Consider the following 24236-nt stretch of genomic DNA (forward strand, 5'->3'; position numbering starts at 1 on the left):
TTTGCCTGTACATAACACAGGAACCTCAAGCTCCATGGCTTCTGTTTTGCCCAGAAACTGCTGCCGAGAGACTGCTGATTACTTCTTCAGCACAAACTCACTCTTTGTTCCTTTTACTGCACAGATTTTGACTCTGTTTTGCTTTCTTTCTGGCATGTGAGCTCTGTGGCTTCCATGTTACATGAACGTGTATGTGGATATTGCTGACTGAAGTCTACCACGTCCTTCACTGCTATAAATTTTCACTTTTTTTTTCTTGTACCTCAGTGGCACTCTATGTAAAAACGGGTTGCTCTGCTACTTCCCGACTTCTGAATCAACGTTCTAGGCCCCGTGAATTTGCAGTTTTAAAAAATTAGTTTTATTTGATTTTTTCTTGTGCTTTTCTGATCTTGCTCAAGGCCAGTTTACTTATTATGGGGTCTTGATGCTGTGGGGTGCAATAAGAAGGAGCATAGCGGTGCCATGTGAGGGCTGGAACAGAGCACAGCAAACAGGCACACTGCAGGATAGGGATCTAAACTCCTTGCAAGCTTCCATAAAACTATAAGACATAGGAGCAGAATTAGGTCACTTGGCCCATCGAGAATGCTCCACCATTCAGTCATGGCTGATTTTTTTCTCTTGCCTTTCCCCCACAATCCCTGATCCCCCAATTAATCAAGAACCTATCTATTCTGTCTTAAAGACACTCAATGACCTGGTCTCCACATCCTTCTGCGGCAAAGACTTCCAAAGATTTACCACTCTGACTGAAGAAATTTCTCTTCACTTCTGTTTTAAAGAATTGTCCCTTTAGCCTGAGGTTGTGCCCTCTGATTCTAGTTCTTTCTATGAGTGGAAACATCCTCTCCACATCCACTCTATCCAGGCCTCGCATAATCTGTAAGTTTCAATAAGATTCCCCCCCTCATCTTTCTAAACTTCAACAGGTATAGACCCAGAATCCTCAAACATCCCTCATACAACAAGCTCCACATTCCAGGGATCTGGACCTTTCCAAGGCCAGCACATCCTTCCTTAGACACGAGGCCCAAAACTGCTCACAACACTCCAAACGAGATCTGACCAGAGCTGTATACAGCCTCAGAAGCACATCTCTGCTCTTGTATTCTTGCCCTCTCAACATGAATGCTAACATTTGCCTTCCTAACTGCTGACTGAGTTGCACGTTAACCTTGAGAGAATCTTGAACAATGTCTTCCAAGTCCCTTTGTGTTTCTAACTTCCTAAGCATTTTCCCATTTAGAAAATAGTCTATGCCTCCGTCTATGCAAAAATGAAACAGGTAGGTCTGTGAAATTATGATATTAATGGAAAAGCCATTCATTAAACACTTAAGATTCTATGCTTCAGACTTGGATTAAGACTGCAGGATGGAGTACAGGTGGCTACAGGTACAATACTGGCAATCAGAGCAACTAAAATAAACAAAATAGAAGTAGACTGAAGCACATCAGAACCCTGATGCCCAGCAGCAAAACTAATATAAACATGATTAAAACAGACCTACTCATTCAACATCTGTCAGCAAACAACCAAGAAAAAGTGGAGCTTTTCTCCAAGTAATGTCATAATAATTCTTAAAATTATCCTTAAAATTACAAAAGAGTTGGATGGGCTTGATATTGAGAAGGCATTCCCACTGTGGGAGACCAGCATATAGGATAAACAGGTAGTTACTCAAACATCCAACAGAGAATTCAGGAGAACTTTCTCTACCCAGAGAGCGGAACTGACCACTGGAGAGAATAGTTATGATAGAGATCATAGATACGTTTAGGAAAAGCTAGGTACACAAGGCAGAAAGGAGCAGAAGGTTATGATAATGGGATTAGAAGAAAGGCAAGATGAATGTAGTTGTCTGAATGGCTGGTTCCTGTGCTGGAAAATTCCAAGTAACTCTATGCAAACCCCTGCCACGTGTGCTGTCCTTTGAGTGACCTCCACCACTTAGAAGATCGAGAGCAGTAGATAAATGAGATTAGATGGAGGGGCGGAAGGAGGCCCATGTGGACACAAACACCAGCATGATCCCATTATGGTTACAGGGAAAGGGCAAGAAAGTTGACACGAGGAACGTTGACCAGCCACGATCCTATTGAATGATGGAGAAAGCTCGAGGGGTCAAACAGTCTACTCCTGTTCCTATTTCTTATGGCGTCATTGCACAAAGTCATTTCTACACTACAAATACTTTGCAACATTGCAAAAAGATGCCAAACTGTTACTGCACCAAACTGAATCATGATACTCACGTTTCTGAGCTCCATTGAAGAGAGCTCGATCTTTGGGAGTGTCGCCAACTTCAATAATCTTTGCACCTGCCAGAAGCTGCATGATCAGACCAGATGTGACAATCGGTGAAATACCAAGTTCCATCAGTGTACCTAAATTTAAAATGGTCTGTTAATATCATTAACAATCTTTTCAAAGTGTTTAATTATCACATTTAGTGCTTTCCAAACTGCAGTGTCTATTTTAACTTCAACATGACTGATGGTAACTATCTAGATTTGCCTCCAGTTTGAACAGTAGCCATCTACGTTAGAGGTTCAAAGTTTCTGTACCCTGCAATCCAATCTGTGAAAAAGCATACCGAATGCAATTCGCAAAGCTTTCCCTTTCAAAATTAGCCTGTATCTGGAGATGACACTTTGAGGTGTGGAACAATGTTAGTTACACTGCCGGTCTTTGAGAAAGCAGCCAGATATAATAAATGACAAACTGCACACAAGTGCACATCAAATTGCACCGATTTACAATCGATTACATTCTGAGATAGCAATTAACATGCCTGTTATAATGCTGAAGGGACAATAAAAGAACTAAACACTAGTGAGATTTCATGCATGAATGAATACAGAATGGAACAATAGAGGGTTAGGAAAGAGGCATTACATTAAGTACATAGACAGCAGCATGCTCTGAGAGAACTGGGACAGAAGTTAAAAATCAATTAAAAAGACAGAAAAATTACATAATGAAATAATCAAGGATCATGAAACTAAATAGAAAAATATTTTACAGGCACAGAATACAAAAATGAAAGGCTGTGATGGGGCTAGGACCATTAAAGGGATAGACAAGATAATAAATACCACAGGCAATGATCTGACAGAAATATTAAATTATTTTGCTTTAGTAGGGAAATACAACAGGTAGATGTGAGAGTGTTGGATAAGATGAGCAAATTAATAAATGCATTCAAAATAAATTTATTGAATAAATTAAATAAATTCAAATGGTATTAAGACCCTAATCTGGATGGATTGCATTCACATATTTTACAGGAATCTAAACGAGAAAGCGGAGATTGCTTGTGCCAGAGGACCGATGCAATTCCAATATAATTCTGGGATAGACAGATTTTTAGTCTGTCAGAAGATTAAGGGACGTGGGGAACAAGCAGGAAAATGGATTTGATGCCCAAGGTCAGAAATGATCACAGTGAATGGAGTAGCAGCACAATGGGCTGTGTAGTCTACTACTGCTATTTTCATGTTGTATATTTGAGGAGGACGACAGGGGATTGTAGGGAAGTGTAAAAACATAATGGGATCTACAGCAAAGGAGAGAAAGGAGGAATATCTAAAAATGAAAAATATGATGAATAGTCTCACTTGATCAAACTTACTGAATTTTTAAAAGTGATAACAGAATTGACGATGGAAATGCATATGTAATTTGTCTGGATTTTCAAAAGGCTCTTGATAAACTAATAAATATGAGAAAACATGGAGTCAGAGAGCAAATGGCAGAACGGTTTGCCAGCTGGCTTCAAGACAGAAAACTAAGAGTGGGACTAGAGGGAAGTTTTTAGAGTGGCAGAAGGTCGATCAGTGCCTGGACCACTACTGTTTACAATTTACATGAATGATTTGGACTTGAAATCAAAAACACAATTTCTAAATCTTCAGATCACACCAAATTTAGATCATTACTGAGACGGCCTGCAGCAAATTGCTGGAAGAAATTAATAAACTTGCAGGATTGGCAAATGAAATTCAACACAGGTAAACACGACAGAGTACTTTTGCTAAGATTAAGGAGGCCACTTAACTGGGAAATTGCAAGTTTAAGAAGGATACAGGAGTAAGGGAATCTTGGAGTACAAATATAACATCGCTGAAAATTGTGCCTCAGGTTACCAAGATTTAATAAATCCAAGAAAAAATAAATCCAAGCATTGGGCTTTGTTTCTAGAGGGATATAATTGAAAAGAAAGTTAGGCTAAACCTGTATTGAAATGAATAGTGTGTGCAGTTCCGATCGCTGTATTATGTAAAAGGATATAGAGGCATTTGGGGCTGATTTCTGAAGGAGATATATGTATTTGTGTGCATTTCTAATATCAGGGAAAAACTGACAGCCTGTTCCCCTTTCTCATGGCAGGGTGGGGTGGCAGGCAGGGGCACTGGGGATGGCCTACTAGAGAGGTCTTCTAAGATAAAAGGTTTTGACAGGGGATACGGAGACGAAATTTCCTCTTGTGGAGAAGAGCATATCTAGAGGCCATCAACATAGTCACCAAGAAATCCAACTGGGAATTCAAAGGAAACATCTTCATCCAGAGTGTGCTGGGAATTGATAACTCAGTACTGCAGGGAGTGGCTGAAGCAAATTTTACAAATGCATTTAAAGGCAAGCACATGAGGAAGATAAGAGTTAGATGAGGAAAGATGGGAAGAGGTTCGAGTGGAGCACAAACACTAGCATGTATTGGTTGGACTGAATGGATACACTGCAGAGACAGACTAATATAATGTGCATGCTACCCCCATCAAGTTTTAAACTACACTGCACAGGAAAAAGTCCTCCTGTTCGTTAGATCATCAAATGTTTGACAAACTTTGAGATGTGTTGCAATCTCCAACTCAAGGAATGATCCAACATATTCCACCAGAAAATAATTAAAATGATATTCTGCACAGACAGCAGCAGTATCAGGTTTCAAACCTGTTATATCAGGTAACTAGAAACCAGGTATGTAGGCAGAAGAGGGAAACCCAGAGAATTGATAGTTCTTGTGGAACAAACAATGTTATAGCTGGAAAACTGTACTGTCACTACAGAGACCGATGTAGCCATGCTGGCTAATTTCCCTCCTTTCTTTGACAGCACAGGAAGAGAAGTGAGAACATTACTGAATTCCAATTTCACAGCCCATAGCTGTAAGGAATGGAGGCTCTCAGACACAGTGAAGAGGTGATTGGTTGTAAGTGCCTTTTGGGCCACCTAAGTGCTACTTCTCTGCCCAAACTAACTTTGGGCATCAAGTTTGATTTAAAATAAGTCTCCATTACCTCTGTTTGAAGCCAGAATAACTCTCATCCAGTAGAAGGGATCTGCAGAGTCTGATGACATGATACCAAATAAAGGAATCTGAAGAGATTTGGAAACAAAGTAGTTGATAATTCTAGCTTTCCTGAGACATTTTTATTTATATTATTTATCTATTACAAAAAGCAAGTCTTGCCCACTTGGGGCAAGAACTGTAGATGTAAGTGATGGGAAATACAAAATACCAGAATCACAGTTACTCAGCATGTGAACAGGGAAATAAGAACTATCACTTCTTCTCTCTCAGGTTCTCACTGAAAATTTCTTTTCTTGGTAATTATAATATATGGCATTATTGGAATGCGCTGTAAATTAATTAAACCCTCAACTAAATTTCTACCATTTGGTTTCCAGCCCAAATATTTGGAAGTGAGACAAGTAACTTTGAAAAGTTTGGAAACAACTGACCTGGCAACAGACTAAGAAGATGAAGAGTGTAATCGCTGTCCATAATACTTTTTCTCGAAACTGAATCTAGAAAAACAGAATGAGAGCATTGAAACATTGGATCAACCGATATACCACAATTCTATGAATCAGTAATAGGAGAAGCCCAGTCAGCCCCTCCAATCTGTCCCAACCAATTACATCTCAGATGATTTGTACCTGCACTCTATCCACCCATTTCATACTCCTAGCTATTAAAACTTCAGTCAATTTTAGAAAGTCCAGAGGGACGTGGAGACTATCACAGCAACATACAAATGAGTAGACCGCTTGAGCCAATGAGATTGCAAACTCAACCTCACATTCATGGTAACCTTTCACCCCTTTGTTAAAACAAAGATCTCACCCTGCCTTAAAAATATTCAAATTCTGCTTTTGAGGAAATGTTCCTGAGACTCACAACCTCATCTTGCCCTTAGATGAGCGACCCTTTATTGTTAAAATAGTGGCTCCTAATTCCAGATTCTCTGATGAGAATCCCCCATCCAACCTGTCAATATGCTTCAATCAAGTCACCTCCTCCCCTTCTAAACTCTTACTGGATACAAACCCATCCTTTCCTCATAAGGCGACCTGCCCATTCCCGGTATTAATCTAGTAAACCTTCTCTGAACTGTTTCTAATGCATTTACATCTTTCCCTAAATAAGGAGACCAACACCGTACACAATACTCCAGATATGCTCAACACTGCCCTGTAGAACTGAAACATTACCTCCCTACTTCTGTAATCAATTCCCCCTCACAATAAATGATAACATTCAATCCACTTTCCTAATTACTTGCTGTACCTGTATACTTTTGTGATTTATGCATTGGGACACCCAGATCCCTCTGCACCTCCTAGTTCTGCAACGTCTCACCATTTTAAAATTCTTCCTGCAAAATGAGCGATTTTGAGTAATGGAAGATTTGCCAGATTTCTGTCCACTCACTTAACCTATGTCCCTTTGTAGCCTCCTTTTTTCCTACTTATCTCTACGCCATCAGCAAATTTAGCAACCATATCTTCATCCAAGTTATTTATATAAATAGTAAAAAGTTGAGGCCCTGCATTGATACCCATGACACACTACTCGTCAGATCCTGCCATCCAGAAGAAGACCCATTTATGCCAACTGTTTTCTTCAATACATGCCAACATGTTATCCCCTATACTATGAGCTTTTACTTTCCTCAGTAACCTGTGATATGGCACCTTATCAAATGCCTACCCAAATCCAAGTACAGCACATTCACCGGTTCCCCTTTATCCATAACATACGACTCCTTCAAAGAACTCCAATGAATTAAACATGATTCCCCTTTCATAAAACCACGTTGATGCTGCCTGATTGCTTTGGTTCCTTCCAAGTTCCCAGCTTTAACATCTTTAATAATGGCTTCTAGCACATCCCTGATGATAGATGTTAGGCCTATAATTTCCTGCTTCCTCCCTTTTTGCATAAAGGGTTACATTTGCTACATTACAATCTAATGGAACTTACCCAGAAACCAGGAAACTTTGGAAAATTAAACCAATGCAATAACTATCTCATTGGCCACTTCTTTCAAGACCTTAGCACGAAGTCCATCTGGACCTGGGGATTTGTCAGCCCACAGATCCCACAATTTGTTAAAGGCATTTCCCTGGTGATTGTAATTTTCCGGCGTTCCTCCACCCTCCCATTTCCTGATTTGCAGCCATTCGGTGAATAGGAGCCCTGCACAGCACACTCGTCACTGCTGCCAACTGCCCCGCAATAGCACACTGCATTCCCGGGCTGCAAGGCAGGACCCACCTCTGTTCCAAATGAAGTCAAACATTGGAACAATTCGTCCAATGGGAGTGACCATGTTTCGGACTATAATGCATCCAGCTGTGCCCAATTTCTTAAATGGGGCTCAAAATAGTAAGAGCAACCTGTACATGACTTTAATTTTAGCCTGGTTTGCCATGCTGGTATGAATATGGATTACACGTTATTTCAACTACAATGAATTCTCAAGTATAACTTGTAAGTGTCAATATATACAGGTTAACTGCATTCCCAAAGCACACAGATAACAAGGTATCTAAAAATAGCACATAGACAACCACAGCTGCAGTATCTTAATCCCAATCTCCAGAGAGGAAATAGAGATTCCCTCCCAGTGGCAAAGACTGGGCTAAACAACCTGGCACCTGGCTAATGAGAGCTCCGTGTTATAAGACTATGCATTGAGTAAACTGTACTTGAAATTTCACTGAGATAGAATTACATGGCCATACAGTTCATAGCAATACATGATTACCCACACCTTCCGTCTTTCTGTAACCTAGCCTTTAAGAAAGAAAGAGTTGCAGATTAAGAAAATGATTGACAAAATTTACCTTTCTTTCTGGCTTTTGGATTTCTGGTAACACCGCACAGAATGGTTTGATAACTTCAAGGAATTTTACTGGAAAGCAAGACAAGCACAATTAATTATTAAAATTAAACATACAGCACCAAATACTGTAACATATTATCCAACATGCACAGGGAATGGGTGCTAGAACATAGAATATTACAGCGCAGTACAGGCCCTTCGGCCCTCGATGTTGTGCTGACCAGTGAAACCAATCTAATGACCCTCTAACCTAAACTATTCCAGTGTTATCCATATGCCTATCCACTGGCCATCTGAACACCCTTAAAGTTGGCGAGTCCACAAGTGCTGCAGGCAGGGCATTCCATGCCCTTACTACCCTCTGAGGAAAGAACCTACCTCTGACATCCGTCCTATATGTATCACCCCTCAATGTAAAGCTACGTCCCCTCGTGTTAGCCACTTAATGGAGAGTTCCATTTAATTTGCAACAAGTGCTCAAGATGTAAACAGCCATTTGCTTCTAATATTTGCAGAATCTATAGTGCAGAGGGAGGCTATTCAGCCAATCGAGTTTGCACCAACCACAATCCCACCCCACCCTATCCCCATAACCCCTTGCATTTACACTCACTGGTCCCCCTGACACAGAGGCAACTTTAGTATGCCCAATCCACCTAACCCACACACCTTTGGGCTGTGGGAGGAAACTGGGGCACCCAGAAGAAACCCACGCAGACAATGCGCAAACTCCACTGCAATCGAACCTGGGTCCCTGGCACTGTGAGGCAGCAGTGCTAACCACTGTGTCTCCATGCTGCCCATATTCAAAGGTGCATCAAAGCAAAGTATAAAATGAGACAGTACAGATTCCAGATTACCTCATAAATGCTTCCATTTGGTAAAGTAACAATTTCTATTAGGGGATCAGAGATCTGGTAGACAGAATTTTGGTTGATAAAGAGTGCTGGATAACAAATGTGCTGTAATCCTCAGGTCTGGCTAGGTCACGCATCAGCAAGAAATACTCTGATTGTCTGTGAACCAGTTTCAATTGAGTTCTATTCCCCATCCAATTAACTTCTGAAAGTAAAAGGGGCTCCTCGTAGGGATACCAACACCAAGGTACAAGATTCCTGCTTCTGCTGCATGTACAACACTTTGCAACAAGCATAATACAGGCTATTCAACAACAGAAACAATATAGCGGAGGCGTAATCCTCTCCAACGGGCAGGCATGCACTCTCCACGAAGAGTTATGAAATACTGGGGGCAGCAGGAAATAAACCAGGAGATGAAGCAAAACTGCAGCATTCCTGCTGGTATCTCTCCATCCCCAACAAATATCAGCTAACTTACTAACTGTGTACAGAGGGAATTAAACTCAAAATATTCGACTCTACGGCTCAATGTATGAGATAAAAGCAAAATACTGTGGATGCTGCAAATCTGAAATAAATTTTCAGGGGTAAGTTTCTCACTCAGAGGGTGGTGAGTGAGTGGAATCGGCTGCTGTCGGTGATGGTGGAGGCAAACTCGTTGGGGTCTTTTAAGAGACTTCTGGATGAGTACATGGGATTTAATGGGATTGAGGGTTATAGATAGGCCTGGTAGGTAGGGACGTGATCAGCGCAACTTGTGGGCCGAAGGGCCTGTTTGTGCTGTAGTGTTCTATGTTCTATAAATACAGAAAGTGCTGGACAAATTCCCAACAGGTCTGGCAGCATCTGCGGACTGAGAACCAGAGTTAGGGTTGAGTCTGCATGACCCTTCTTCAGAGCAACACGCAACTGCAGAGCAACTTCTTCACAGCAATTTATATTAATGATTTGGATGAGAATATAGGTGAATAAGTTCCCAGATGACACCATAATTGGTGACATGGTGGACAGTGAAGAAGTTTATCTTCAATTGCAGCAGGATCTTGATCAATTGGGCCAGTGGGCTGACGAATGGCAGATGGAGTTTAATTTAGACAAGTGCGAGGTAATGCATTTTGGTAGGTTGAACTAGGGCAGGACTTATTCAGTTAATGATAGGGCGTTGGGGAGAGTTGTAGAACAAAGATCTAGGGTACATGTTCATAGCTCCTTGAAAGTGGAGTCACAGGTGGACAGAGTGGTGAAGGCAGCATTTGGCATGCTTGGTTTCATCGATCAGACCATTGAATACAGGAGTTGGGACGTCTTGTTGAAGTTGTACAAGACATTAATAAGGCCACACTTAGAATACTGTGCGCAATTCTGGTCACCTTATTATAGAAAGGATATTACTAAACTAGAAAGAGTGCAGAAAAGATTTACTAGGATGCTACCGGGACATGATGGATTGAGTTATTAGGAGAGGCTGAATAGACTGAAACTTTTTCCTTGGAAGCGGAGGAGGCTGAGGGGTGACCTTCTAGAGGTCTATAAAATAATGAGGGGCATTGACAAGGTAGACAGTTAATATCTTTTCCCAAAGGTAGGGAAGTCTAAAACTAGAGGGCATAGGTTTAAGGAGAGGGGAGAGATAAAGGAGGATCCAGAAGGGCAATTTTTTCACACAGAAGGTGGTAAGTGTCTGGAACAAGCTGCCAGAAGTGATAGCAGAGGCGGGTACAATTTTATCTTTTAAAAATCATTTAGATAGTTACATGGATATAATGGGTTTAGAGGGATATAGGCCAAATGTGGGCAATTGGGATTAGTTTAGGGGTTTTAAAAAAAAAAAGGGTGGCGTGGACAAGTTGGGCCAAAGGGACTGTTTCCATGTTGTAAACCTCTATGAGCTCTGAAGAATAGAATGGACTCAAACTATGAACTGTGTCTCTCTCCACAGATGCTGCCAGTTCTGCTGAGTTAATCCAGCATTTTTTGGTTTTATGGCCCCATAAATGAAAACAAAGATCACACACTGGAAGTCACTCAGTCTGAATATTTTCCTGATCACTGAATCTCAGTGGAACCTCTATGCTGCATTTCCATACAGTTGTCATGTCAAAGAAGATTCTGGAGAATAAAAAGGGAGCCGGGGGCAGGGGGCAGCGTGGAGTAATCTACCAATTTATTTTAATTCAAGGGAACAATGGAAATACTTACATAACAAGGTAAAATACTGGTATGTCACTGGCTTTTGAAGGACAAATTTATAGTTGCAACATTTCAATATGCCTCTTCCTATTAGCAGGGCATTAACATCAATATTTCAAGGTCAGTGGGAGCATGGAATATAATGCACAGCTCCTGTGAATTTCTCATTCTAGAAACACGTTGTTACAGCTCTGTACAGTTGCCTCTTTCCAAACACACTGCAAACCATATGACCTTCAAACGGAAAGAAAATTGTCACCACACCCTTACTCCAGAAATACTGTCTTTTTACTAATATGTGGGTTAGGCCTCAGCTACAATAAATACTATATCCAAATATTTGTGCTTCTTATGGGAGTGACACTGAATTCTTGTAGAAGACTACAACATGCGAACAGTACAGATTCAGGCCATTGAGGGCAACATATCTGTGCTACTGGTTATGACCAGATTAAAATATTGTGGTTACCTTGGCAAGCTCAACATGTTTGATCTGACCATCACCAAGCTGATAAAAATTATAGTCCAGGATATTGCTGCAGTACAGAAGGTGGGCCATTCGGCCCATCGAATCTGCACTGGCTTGCTGAAAGAGCATTCCACCTAGTTTTACTCCCGTGCCTTATCTCTAAATGTTCTCTCTTTTCAATTCTAATTCCCTTTTGAATACTTTGATCAAACTTGCCTCCACCACCATTTCAGGCACACACCAGCTGCTCTCGGGTTGAAAACATTTTCCATGACATCTACTATTTTTGCCCGTTATTTTGAATTTGTGTAGTTTTTAAATGTACCCTGTCAGATTATCAGCATTGACAGTGTGACACTGGATGTAGTTGACAGCTTCATGCTTCTAGATTCCATTGTCACCAGCAAAATGACACTTGATACTGAAATCAAGCATCACAAAAGCTCCAGCTGTTATATCCAAATGTGTGGAACAATAGCAACCTGACTGACAACACCAAACTGAGAATCCGCCAAGCCTGTGTCATCAGTGCACTCTCCAGCGGTGAGACAATACAAGCTAGGTAGAAGAAAAACTTTTGATTCATCATATGTATTTTACAGTGAAAAGTATTATTTCTTGTGCACTATACAAAGATACCATACATAGAGAAGGAAAGGAGAATGTAGTGTCAACCATAGTTAAGATGTAAAGAAAGATCAGCTTAATGAGAGGTAGGTCCATTCAAAAGTCTAGTGGCAGCAGGGAAGAAGCTGTTCTTGAGTTGGTTGGTACGTGACCTCAGACTGTGCTCAGACATCGCTGCATCTCCTGGCAGGACAAAGTCAGCAATGAGGTCCTGGAACATGCTAATTCCATTAGCATATTCATTGCCAAGCCGAAAAACATGCACTACCTCACCGATGTTCATCGGATGGATGACGATCCTGTACTCAAAGGTTTTCTGTATGGTGAACTGGCCACTGAGCCACAACATCCTGGGAGTCCATGTCCAGATATGGTGGACATTGACAATTGGGAGACAGCCACTTATGACTGTAACCTCTGAAGGACGATTCTTTGGAAAAGGTGAGCAGAACTGAAAAGCAGAATAGAGAGGGACCCCAGCGGAATCAGAGGCCCATGAATTGTGCACCCACTGTCTCCCTCTCAGCAAATTCCAGAACAGGGTTCCTGAGTCCTGATAGGGCAGACGCAACACGGTTTCATTAAAGGGAAGTCGTGTCTGACAAATTTACTGGAGTTCTATGAGGATGTGTCTAGGGCAGTGGATAGAGGAGAGCCGGTGGATGTGGTCTTTCTGGATTTTCAGAAGGCGTTTGACAAGGTACCTCACAAGAGGTTATTGCAGAAGGTCAGGGGACATGGAGTTGGGGGTAGGGTGTTAGCTTGGATAGAGGATTGGTTGTCAAATAGGAGACAGAGAGTGGGGGTCAATGGGTGCTCTTCGGATTGGCGGTTGGTGACTAGTGGGGTGCCCCAGGGCTCGGTGCTGGGGCCTCAGCTATTTACCATTTATATAGATGATCTGGAGGAGGGAACCGAGTGTAGGGTGTCGAAATTTGCTGATGACACCAAGATTGGGGGAAGGGCAAATTGTGCGGAGGGTGTGGAGAGTCTGCAGAAGGATCTAGATAGGCTGGGCGAATGGGCCAGGAAATGGCAAATGGAATTTAATGTTGGCAAGTGTGAGGTGGTCCACTTTGGTAGGAAGAACTATTACTTACATGGCGAAAAACTGCAGCAGGCGACGGTGCAGAGGGACCTCGGGGTCCTTGTGCATGAGTCGCAAAAACCCAGCTTGCAGGTGCAGCAGGTGGTCAGGAAGGTGAATGGGATGCTGGCCTTCATAGCGAGGGGGATTGAATATAAAAGTAGGAAGGTCTTGCTGCAGCTGTATAGGGCATTGGTGAGGCCGCAGCTGGAGTACTGTGTGCAGTTTTGGGCGCCGCACCTGCGCAAGGATATTTTGGCCTTGGAGGGAGTGCAGAGGAGGTTTACTAGGCTGATACCGGAGTTGAGGGGGTTGAGCTATGAGGAGAGGCTGAATAAACTAGGCTTGTACTCGTTAGAGTTTAGAAGAATGAGGGGAGATCTCATTGAGACGTATAAGATGATGAATGGGATGGATAGGATAGAGGTGGAGAGACTCTTCCCGCTCAAAAAAGACAGTAGGACTAGGGGGCACAGCCTCAAGATAAAGGGGAGGCGGTTTAGAACAGAGTTGAGGAGGAACTTCTTCACTCAAAGGGTGGTGAATCTCTGGAATTCTCTGCCCGTTGAAGTGGTGGAGGCTGCCTCACTAAATATTTTTAAGAAGCGGGTTGATGGGTTCTTGATAAGAGAGGGGATTAAGGGTTATGGGGAGAGGGCGGGAAAGTGGAACTGAGCCACGACAGATCAGCCATGATCTTATTGAATGGCGGGGCAGGCTCGAAGGGCTAGATGGCCTACTCCTGCTCCTATTTCTTATGTTCTTGTTCTTATGAGTCATACCAGGCAGCACGGTAGCACAGTGGTTAGCACTGCTGCTTCACAGCTCCAGGGTCCTGGGTTCGATTCTTGGCTCAGCTCACTGTGTGGAGTTTGCACATTCTCCTCGTGTCTGTGTGGGTTTCCTCCAGGTACTCTGGTTTCCTCCCACAGTCCAAAGATGTGCAGGTTAGGTTAAGTGGCCATGCTAAGAAATTGTCCCTTAATATCTAGGGATGTGTAGGTTAGAGGGATTAGTGGGTGTATGTAGGCATATGGGGGTAGGGCTTGGGTGGGATTGTGTTCGGTGCAGACTCGATGGGCCAAAAGGGCCCCTTTCTGCACTGTAGGGTTCTATGATTCTATGATACAAAGCTGACCTACCACAGCACAAATCATCGCTGTGTGAGATGAAGGCTCCCACTATTGCAAGGTTAGTAAGCTGGGTCCATATTCTTCAGAGAAGTACACACATTGGGTGTGAGTTGACAGACTTTATGAAATAAGGAAAAGACTAGAGTGTGTTTATGCAGGTCAATTATTTCAACTAAACAGGTTAAGAGCAGCATAGGGACCACATTTGTGGATTACTTAAAAGCACAATTAGGTTGGATACTAGTTGGTTCTGCAATCAAACATTAATGGTTAGTTGAACAGGCTGACTTGCCTTCAAGTGACAAGCAGATTTGTTTTTGGCAGAGGTAAAGATCATCACATACACAAAATGGATATCCTGTTACAGAAATCAGCACCAATGTGAATGCCCGGATTAAGATTGATGGCTTAGAGACTGGAGGTGCATTCTGCAGTCTGGGTGCAGGAGAACAAGGTATCATGATGCAAAAGTCATTAGAATTTTGTAGGGTTGGCCCTACGGTTAGGGGTTGCATCCTATCCTCACGTGCGTGCGCTTGTGAGAGCAAGTGACATGCATCATGTCAAGGTAACAAGTTGGAGAATGTTTACTAACAACACTCCGCTTAGCTCAGTTACAGAACATCTGTACTTGTAGTTGAACAGAAAATACATGACCAGCCCTTCCAGTGTGAATGACCAAAAATAGACATGCCAATAACTGGCTTCCCATCCAGCTTTGCACACAAGCTCAAATTCATGCAGATGACCAGAAAGATCCTATATAAAATGAGACAGGACATCTGGTATCCACCTTCTTCCATTGGGAAAAAGATACAAAAGTCTAAGATCACGCACCAACTGACTCAAGAACAGCTTCTTCCCTGCTGCTGTCAGACTTTTGAATGGACCTACCTCGCATTAAGTTGATCTTTCTCTACACCCTAGCTATGATTCTAACACTACATTCTGCACTCTCTCCTTTCCTTCTTTATAAATGGTATGCTTTGTCTGCATAGCACGCAAGAAACAATACTTTTCGCTGGTGAATCTCTGGAATTCTCTGCCCATTGAAGTGGTGGAGGCTACCTCGCTAAATGTTTTTAAGACGTGGGTTGATGGGTTTTTGATAAGAGAGGGGATTAAGGGTTATGGGGAGAGGGTGGGAATGTGGAGCTGAGCCACAACAGATCAGCCATGATCTTATTGAATGGCGGGGCAGGCTCGAGGGGCCAGATGGCCTACTCCTGCTCCTATTTCTTACGTTCTTATGTGATAATAAATCAAATCTTTCACCCAGAATGTGGCATGTAAGCTAAAAGACAACGTAAGTAATTGAAGCAAATCAAACTGTCCCTGTGAGGCAGAAACTAATGTCTCCCTGAAGGTTGAGCTAAGGCACCTGGTTCAAACAACTGAGGAAGCATTACACTGGATTCAACAACACATTCTACTTTCTGCCAAGAAAATACAATGTAGACACAAAGGTGAGCATTAGTGAGCCCTTTGGAAGTTTAAAAACAAATGACTCATTGCCAGCTCTCTACAAGACAAAGTCAGCTATCCCACTCTCCTGCCTTTTCCCCATAGCTCTGCAAATCCTCTTCATATAATTATCCAATTCTCCTTTGAAAGTCATGATTGAACCTGTTTCCACCATGCTCTTGGGCAGTTCATTCCAGATCCTAACCACTCGCTGATTAAAATTGGTTTTCAAGCTGTCACTGGCTCTTTTGCCAATCATCTTAAATCAGTTTCCTCTGGTTCTCAAATGTTCTGCCAATGGGAACTGTCCTCTCTATCTACTGATTTTAAACACCTCTACCAAATCTCCTCTCAACGCCCACTTTCCAAACAGAACAACCAAGCTATCCATATAACTGATATCTCTCATCTCTAGAACTACACTATTTTCTGGATCCTCTTTAATGTTTCACTTTCTGAAGTGCAGCTTCCAGGACTGGCGACAACACTTGAGGTCAGACCAGTGTTTTCTTTAGACACGGCACGGTAGCACAGTGGTTAGCACTGCTGCTTCACAGCTCCAGGGACCTGGGTTCGATTCCCGGCTCGGGTCACTGCCTGTGTGGAGTCTACACATTCTCTGTGTCTGCGTAGGTTTCCTTCGGGTGCTTTGGTTTCCTCCCACAGTCCAAAGTTGTGCGGGTTAAGTTGACTGGCCATGCTAAAATTGCTCCTTAGTATCCTGAGGTGTGTAGGTTAGAAGGATATGAGGACAGGGCTTGTAGGGGGTGCAGACTTGTTGGGCCAAATGGCCTCTTTCTGCACTGTAGAGATTCTATGATAATGATGGGGATACGCTTGGACTTATTTATTTACCACTGGATTTAACTTAACCATAGACTACCAAACGAACATCATCGTGATCACTTTTAGGTTGTTTCAAGAAATAATAACACAGGTTATGTTTAAGAAATTCATTATATTTCTCTTCTTTGCAACATTGGCATCCCACACAATGGTTCAGAACACAACATCGAAACTCTGCCATCAACAGAGCTTCAAGATATCATAGATACACAATGTAAATATCAACAGTCTTGCCTCAGTCCCAACACCACAATTACTTGAACAAAACCAGCAGACACCTCAGTGCTGCACTGTCAAAGGTGCATCAAATATCCCAAGGCACTATTTTGAATTGTCACTAACTGGGTTGGTGTCATGACCAATATTTATGTTTCGACCAACAGCACAAGGGTGAGAGAACAGCAAGGGAAGCCCACAGGGTGACTGTGTATCATAGTGCAATCCCTTTCCAGATGGATCCAAGGATCCAGCTATCTGTGATAAAAGATCTCGCAGACAAAATCGAAGGAGGACACAGAGGTTCTCCATGATGCCAATAGCACCAACCATCATCCAAGCTGATTATTTGGGGCAGCACGGTGGCACAGCGGTTCGCACCCAAGTTCAATTCTGGCCTTGAGTGACTATCTGTGTGGAGTTTGCATGTTCTCCCCCGAGTGCTCCAGGTTCCTCCCAGAGTTCAAAGATGTGCGGGTCAGGTGGACTAGTGGGATAATTATGTGGGGTTATGGAGATAGAGTCTGAGTAAGATGCTCTATTGGAGAATCGGCGCAGACTCACTGGGCTAAATGGCCTCCATTTAGAATTCTATGATTCCCTCTAGTTTGTGGGAGATTGGTGTCTTTGGATTGTCTGCTACATTATAAAAGTGAGTCCACGTAAGAAGATATTTCATTAGCTGCAACGCACTTTTGAGACGTCAGGCCGTCGTGCAAGGCACCACAGAATTGGAAATCTTTCTTTTATGTACGCAGAGTGTTGACCTTACACTGCAGACTATCCACAATAGGACGAGTGCTGTGGAGCCACAATCCAAACGTGCACATATTCCAGGAACCCAAATTGTCGCACCAATTGCAATTATATCAGTTAAGATGTCCAATTTCAATGATTGCAACTGCATTAAAAAACATGTCCACTACGACTCTCACCAACTTTTACAGAGGCACCCTTTTTTTATTATATCACAGCTTGGCTCCGCCCAAGATCACAAGAAACTACAAAAGATCATGAATGAAGCCCAGCCCATCACCCAATCAGCCTCCCATCCAGTGACTCTGTCTACACTTTCCTCTGCTTTGGAAAAGCATCCAGCATAGTCAAGGACGCCACCAACCCTAGACATTTCTGTTTAACTAATAGAAAGCAAAGAGTGGGGGTAAATGTGTGTTTTTCTGGTTGGCAGTGATTAGTGGTGTGCCTCAGGGATCAATGTTGGGACCACAATTGTTTACGATTTACATAGATGATTTGGAGTTGGGGACCAAGCGTAGTGTGTCAAAATTCGCAGATGACACTAAGATGGGTGGAAGAGCAAAGTGTGCAGAAGGCGCTGAAAGTCTGCAAAGGGATATATATAATCTAAGTGAGTGGGTGAGGATCTGGCAGATGGACTACCATGTTGGTAAATGTGAGGTCATCCATTTTGGTAGGAATAACAGCAAAATGGACTATTATTTAAATGGTAAAAAATTGCAGCATGCTGCAGTGCAGAGACCTAGGTGTCCTTGTGCAGGAATCTCAAGGAGTTGGTTTGCAAGTGCAGCAAGTAATTAAGACAAATGGAATTTTGTCCTTCATTGCTAGAAGAATGGAGTTTAAAAATAGCGAGATTATGGTGCAGCTGTATAAGGTGCTGGTGAGGCCATACCCGGAGTACCGTGTACAGTTTTGGTCTCCTTACCCGAGAGAGGATATACTGGCACTGGAGAGGGTGGAGAGCAGATTCACCAGGTTGATTCTGGAGTTGGGGGGGGGAAGGAAGAGGGAGAGAGAGTTGGCTTATGAGAAGAGACCAAGTAGACGGGGGGGGGGGCTATATTCATTGGAATTCAGAAGAATGAGGGGAGATCTTATAGAAACATAAGATTATGAAGGGAATAGATAAGATAGAAGCAGGGAGGTTATTTCCTCTGGTGATTGAAACTAGAACTAGGGAGCATAACCTCAAAATAAGGTGAAGCAGATTTAGGACTGAGTTGAGAAGGAACTTCTTCACACAAAGGGTTGTGAATTATCTATAAAGGATTTGTTAAGGAACAGTAGATTGTCTTCTGGCTCTGTCAGTTCAGGGCAGCCTGACCAACACAGTTCATCAGCTACTGAAACACAGCAACTGACTTCAGAGTAGAATATGAACTTGAGGAGAAATTTCTTCACACAAAGTGTTGTGAATCTGTGGAATTCCCTGCCCAGTGAAGCAGTTGCGGCTACCTCATTGAATGTTTTAAGGCAAGGACAGATACGTTTTTGAACAGTAAAGGAATTAAGGGCTATGGTGAGCAGGCAGGTAACTAGAACTGACTCCGTGAAAAGATCAGCCATGAGCTTACTGAATGGCGGAACAGGCTCTCAGGGCCAAATGGCTTACTCCTGCTCCTGGTTCTATTCTCTCTTCAATCTTCTTCCACCAGGAAAAAGATGCAAAAGTCCGAGGACATGTACCAACTGGTTCAAGAACGGCTTCTTCCCTGCTGCTGTCAGACTTTTGAATGGACCTACGTCACAGTAGTTGATTTTTCTGTACACCCTAGCTATGACTGTAACACTGCATTCTGCACTCTCTCATTTACTTTTCTATGAACGGTATGCTTTGTGTAGTGTGCAAGAAACAATACTTTTCACTATATACTAATACATATGACAATAAATCAAAGCAAATCAAACAACTTCCTGAGAGACACAACTGAGGAACTATTGATAATGAATTGCTTCAAGCCATAGGTTTTTCTGCCGTGAGGTGGTCAATCAGGGTGAGTGGGGGTGATTTTGAGGAGGTTTTTCCTGTGGGGGAAATGAACCCATCTGGGTTTCGGAGTGAGGGGGTCTCTGGCTGCTGGAGATCACAGTAAGAAATCTCACAACACCAGGTTATAGTCCAACAAGATAATTTGGTAGTAAACGCCACAAACTTTCGGAACGCTGTTCCAGGACTTCTTACTGTGACTACCCCAGTCCAGCGCCGGCATCTCCGCATCATACTGGAGATCAGTCAGCAGTGGAAAGGGCGACGTGGCATTTAAATGACACCCACCCAAGGACCAGGCTGAGGGGCCCCGGGGTTCCTGAGCCAGGCGGCCGGGCTGGGAGGCAATTCCTAGGCTGAAGGGCGAGGCTACAGCTTTGGAATTTGACGTTCCTCACATCAGCCGGGACAGGGGCACTGAAACTCGGCTTCAAAAATCACGCGAGGCCCAGGCTTGGCTGAGGCCTCGGGGAGTCGCAGCGGGTAGGAGGCTGGCTTCGGTTACTCACTGCCCATGTTGGCGTCTCTCTCTCTGTCCGGTGGTTGTTACTCAGGCGGGAGGCTCGGATTGTGAAAGCGACTCGCCACCCGCTCTCTCTCTTCCTTCACTCAGGCTGGGGAAACTCTGCTCAATGGCGCGCAGGACTGGAAAGACACGTCAGCTCCCGGCAACAGCAGCGGAGCCCGACCGACAGCCAATCACAGCCCGTGCCCGGTACCACCTGACCTGCCAGGACCATGTTCTAGCCAATCACAGCTTGATCTCTGTACCACCTGACCCGCCAGTCTGCCAGGACCTGATTCTAGCCAATCACAGTCCGTGCCCGGGTAACGACCCAGTCCGAATCTTAGCCAATCACAATCGGCATTTTGGTATCATGTGACCTTCCAGTTTGCCAGGATCGGATTCTAACCAATCACAACTTGCGCTCTGTACCACCTGACCTGGATCGGCCATTCTAACCAATCACAGTCCGTTCCCGCAATAACGGCCCGGTCTGAATCTTAGCCAATCACAACCGGCGTTTGGGTACCATGTGATCTTCCAGTCAGCAGTCTCACAACACCAGGCTGCCAGGACCGGGTCCTCGCCAATCACAGCTCGCGCTCGGCGACCTCCCCCCCCCCCGCTGGGACGCAGCCAATCGCTGCCCGCTATGGGGGAGCACGTGATCGTCCCTCCAGCTCACGGAAACGCCCGACTGGGCGAAGGCGGTTTGACGGAAAGAGACGAATGGCCTTCAGGCCACGTGGTCAGTGCTCCGGACTGGCTTTTGACGGAAATAGCCGATGTGATTGGACGCCCTTGACGGAAAAGCCCGAAGCAGCGAAGCCCTCTGTCCCTGCTGAGGTGTTAATGAATGTTTGTGGTTGACATTGCCATAAGTGTCACATTGACTTATAGAACATTTATAGAATATTTATACCGGACAAGGAGGCCATTGGGCCCAACTAGGCCATACTGGTTATACACAGTAAGTAGTCTCACAACACCAGGTTTATTTGGCAGCACTAGCTTTTGGAGCATTGCCCCTTCATTAGGTGAGTGCAGGATTTGTTTCACAAAAACAGCATTATATTAGACACAAACTCAATTACAAGATTATGGTTGGAACGCGAGTCTTTACAGGTATTCAAGTCTTTACAGGTACAGACCATGTGAGTGGAGAGAGGGTTAAGCACAGGTTAAAGAGATGTGGGTTGTCTCCAGACAGGACAGTTAGTGAGATTTTGCAAACCCAGGCAAGTCATGGGGGTAACAGTTAGTGTGACATGGACCCAAGACCCCGGTTGAGGCCATCCTCATGTGTGCAGAACTTGGTTATCAGTCTCTGCTCAGTGACTCTGCGCTGTCGTGTTGTGAAGGCCACTTTGGAGAATGCTTACCTGAAGATCAGAGGCTGAACGCTCTTCACTGCTGAAGTATTCCCCAAACTCATGGAATATAACTCAGCCTTCCCATTTTTCTTTCTATCCCCTTTTCTCTCTTGTGGTTGGCTAATTTCTCTAATTTAAACCTCTCTGCCTGAATCCCAAGCTGAGTTTCATATTCAAATCACTCCCCAGACTACAGACATTTTTCCTTATTTCCCTGTCGGTCTCCATTGTAACCCCCTTGTATTCGTAGTCCCGTGTTGTGGATTCTCTCACACTCACCTCTGATTCACACAAAATCCTAGGTTCCAGGGCTTGAGCACTAAGAATCGAGGTCGACACTCCTGGCGCAGTGCTGAGGGAGCACAGCACTGCTGGAAGTGCCATCACGGTGGGGTGGCACAGTGGCACAGTGATTAGCATGGCTGCCTCACCCACCAGGTTCCCGGGTTCAATTCCAGCCATGGGTGGCTGTGTAGAGTCTGCACGTTCCCCCCCGTGTCTGCGTGGGTTTCCTCCCACAGTCCAAAAATGTGCATGTTAGGTGGATTGGCCATGTTAAATCGCCCCTTAGTCCATTCACCTGATGAAGGAGCAGTGCTCTGAAAGCTCGTGAATCCAAATAAATCTGTTGGACTTGAACCTGTTGTGGGACTTCTTACTGTGCCCACCCCAGTCCAACGCCGGCATCTGCACAACATTGCCCCTTAGTGTCCAGAGATGGGTCGGTTAGATAAGAATATAAGAACATAAGAAATAGGAGCAGGAGTAGGCCATCTAGCCCTTCGAGCCTGCCCCGCCATTCAATAAGATCATGGCTGATCTGTCGTGGCTCAGTTCCACATTCCCGCCCTCTCCCCATAACCCTTAATCCCCTCGCTTATCAAAAACCCATCAACCCGCGTCTTAAAAATATTTAGCGAGGCAGCCTCCACCACCTCAACGGGCAGAGAATTCCAGAGATTCACCACCCTTTGAGTGAAGAAGTTCCTCCTCAACTCCGTTCTAAACCGCCTCCCCTTTATCTTGAGGCTGTGCCCCCTAGTTCTACTGTCCTTTCTGAGTGGGAAGAGTCTCTCCACCTCTATCCTATCCATCCCATTCATCATCTTATACATCTCAATGAGATCTCCCCTCATTCTTCTAAACTCTAACAAGTACAAGCCTAGTTTATTCAGCCTCTCCTCATAGCTCAACCCCCTCAACTCCGGTATCAGCCTAGTAAACCTCCTCTGCACTCCCTCCAAGGCCAAAATATCCTTGCGTAAGTACGGCGACCAAAACTGCACGTAGTACTCCAGCTGCGGCCTCACCAATGCCCTATACAGCCGCAGCAAGACCTTCCTACTTTTATATTCAATCCCCCTCGCTATGAAGGCCAGCATCCCATTCGCCTTCCTGACCACCTGCTGCACCTGCAGGCTGGATTTTTGCGACTCATGCACAAGGACCCCGAGGTCCCTCTGCACCGTCGCCTGCTGCAGTTTTTCGCCACGTAAGTAATAGTCCTTCCTACCATTATTCCTACCAAAGTGGACCACCTCGCACTTGCCAACATTAAATTCCATTTGCCAGTTCCTGGCCCATTTGCCCAGCCTATCCAGATCCTTCTGCAGACTCTCCACACCCTCCGCGCAATTTGCCGTTCCACCAATCTTGGTGTCATCAGCAAATTTCGACACCCTGCACTCGGTTCCCTCCTCCAGATCATCTATATAAATGGTAAATAGCTAAGGCCCCAGCACCGACCCCTGGGGCACTCCACTAGTCACCAACCGCCAATCCGAATAGCACCCATTGACCCCCACTCTCTGCCTCCTATTTGACAACCAGTCCTCTATCCACACTAACACCCTACCCCCAACTCCATGCCCCCTTACCTTGGCTGGCTATGGTATATGTGTGTGGTAATAGGGATAGGGCAGGGGCGAGGATCTGGGTGAGACACTCAGAGAGTTTGTGCAAACCCGATGGGCCAAATGGCATCTTGTGCACTACAGTATGATCTGAGCACAACATTAAACCAAGACCTTGTTTGCGTGGGAGTAAAAGGTCTTGGTGCAATTTTGAAGAGAAGCAAGGGAGCCATCCCTGGCACGCTGGCTGATGTTTATCCCTCAATCAATATCACAAAAGGCAAATTCTCACACTGCTGTTTGTGGGAGATTGCTGTGCGTATGTTGGCTGCTGCCTCTCCAACACGACAACAGTGACCGTTCCATGTGGAAGATAAAAATGACTACCCAGTGACTACGCTTCAAAAGCACTGGCAGTAAAGTGCTTTGAAACGGCCGCTTATCTTCAATGCTGGGCACATTAACACTTACACGGTGAGAATAATGATGCGCTAAATGCCCACTGACACCTTTCTGCCTGATTGAATGAGAAACACTGAAATGAGACCTTTCACAAGAACAAACTTCAAACTCTAGACCCACAATTCCAATCAATCTTACAATTAAATAGACTGTTTAAAGTATGGCTGTTTTTGATTTGATTTGATTTATTATTATCACGCGTATTAGTATACAGAGAAAAGTATTGTTTCTTGCAGGCTATATAGACAGATCATACCATTC

The 24236-nt window shown here is 44.1% G+C and overlaps 1 protein-coding gene across 1 annotated transcript in view; it reads right to left on the reverse strand.

Moving 5' to 3' along the window:
• Nucleotides 1-20479, reverse strand: part of LOC145363191 (protein transport protein Sec61 subunit alpha-like 1) — a 37341-nt gene extending 16862 nt beyond the window's left edge. Inside the window, exons 1-5 of the mRNA XM_080218640.1 lie at nucleotides 20292-20479; nucleotides 8143-8210; nucleotides 5752-5817; nucleotides 5307-5385; nucleotides 2259-2390 (exon numbers count right to left, since the gene is read on the reverse strand). Of these exons, the coding sequence (XP_080074766.1) occupies nucleotides 2259-2390; nucleotides 5307-5385; nucleotides 5752-5817; nucleotides 8143-8210; nucleotides 20292-20298 (352 nt within the window). The 5' untranslated portion in view covers nucleotides 20299-20479. The remainder of the gene's footprint in view (nucleotides 1-2258; nucleotides 2391-5306; nucleotides 5386-5751; nucleotides 5818-8142; nucleotides 8211-20291) is intronic.
• Nucleotides 20480-24236: the final 3757 nt, after the last annotated feature.

The sequence above is a fragment of the Carcharhinus amblyrhynchos genome, chromosome 3 (assembly GCF_965287045.1).
Source record: "Carcharhinus amblyrhynchos chromosome 3, sCarAmb.v2.hapA, whole genome shotgun sequence".
Lineage (NCBI taxonomy): Eukaryota > Metazoa > Chordata > Chondrichthyes > Carcharhiniformes > Carcharhinidae > Carcharhinus > Carcharhinus amblyrhynchos.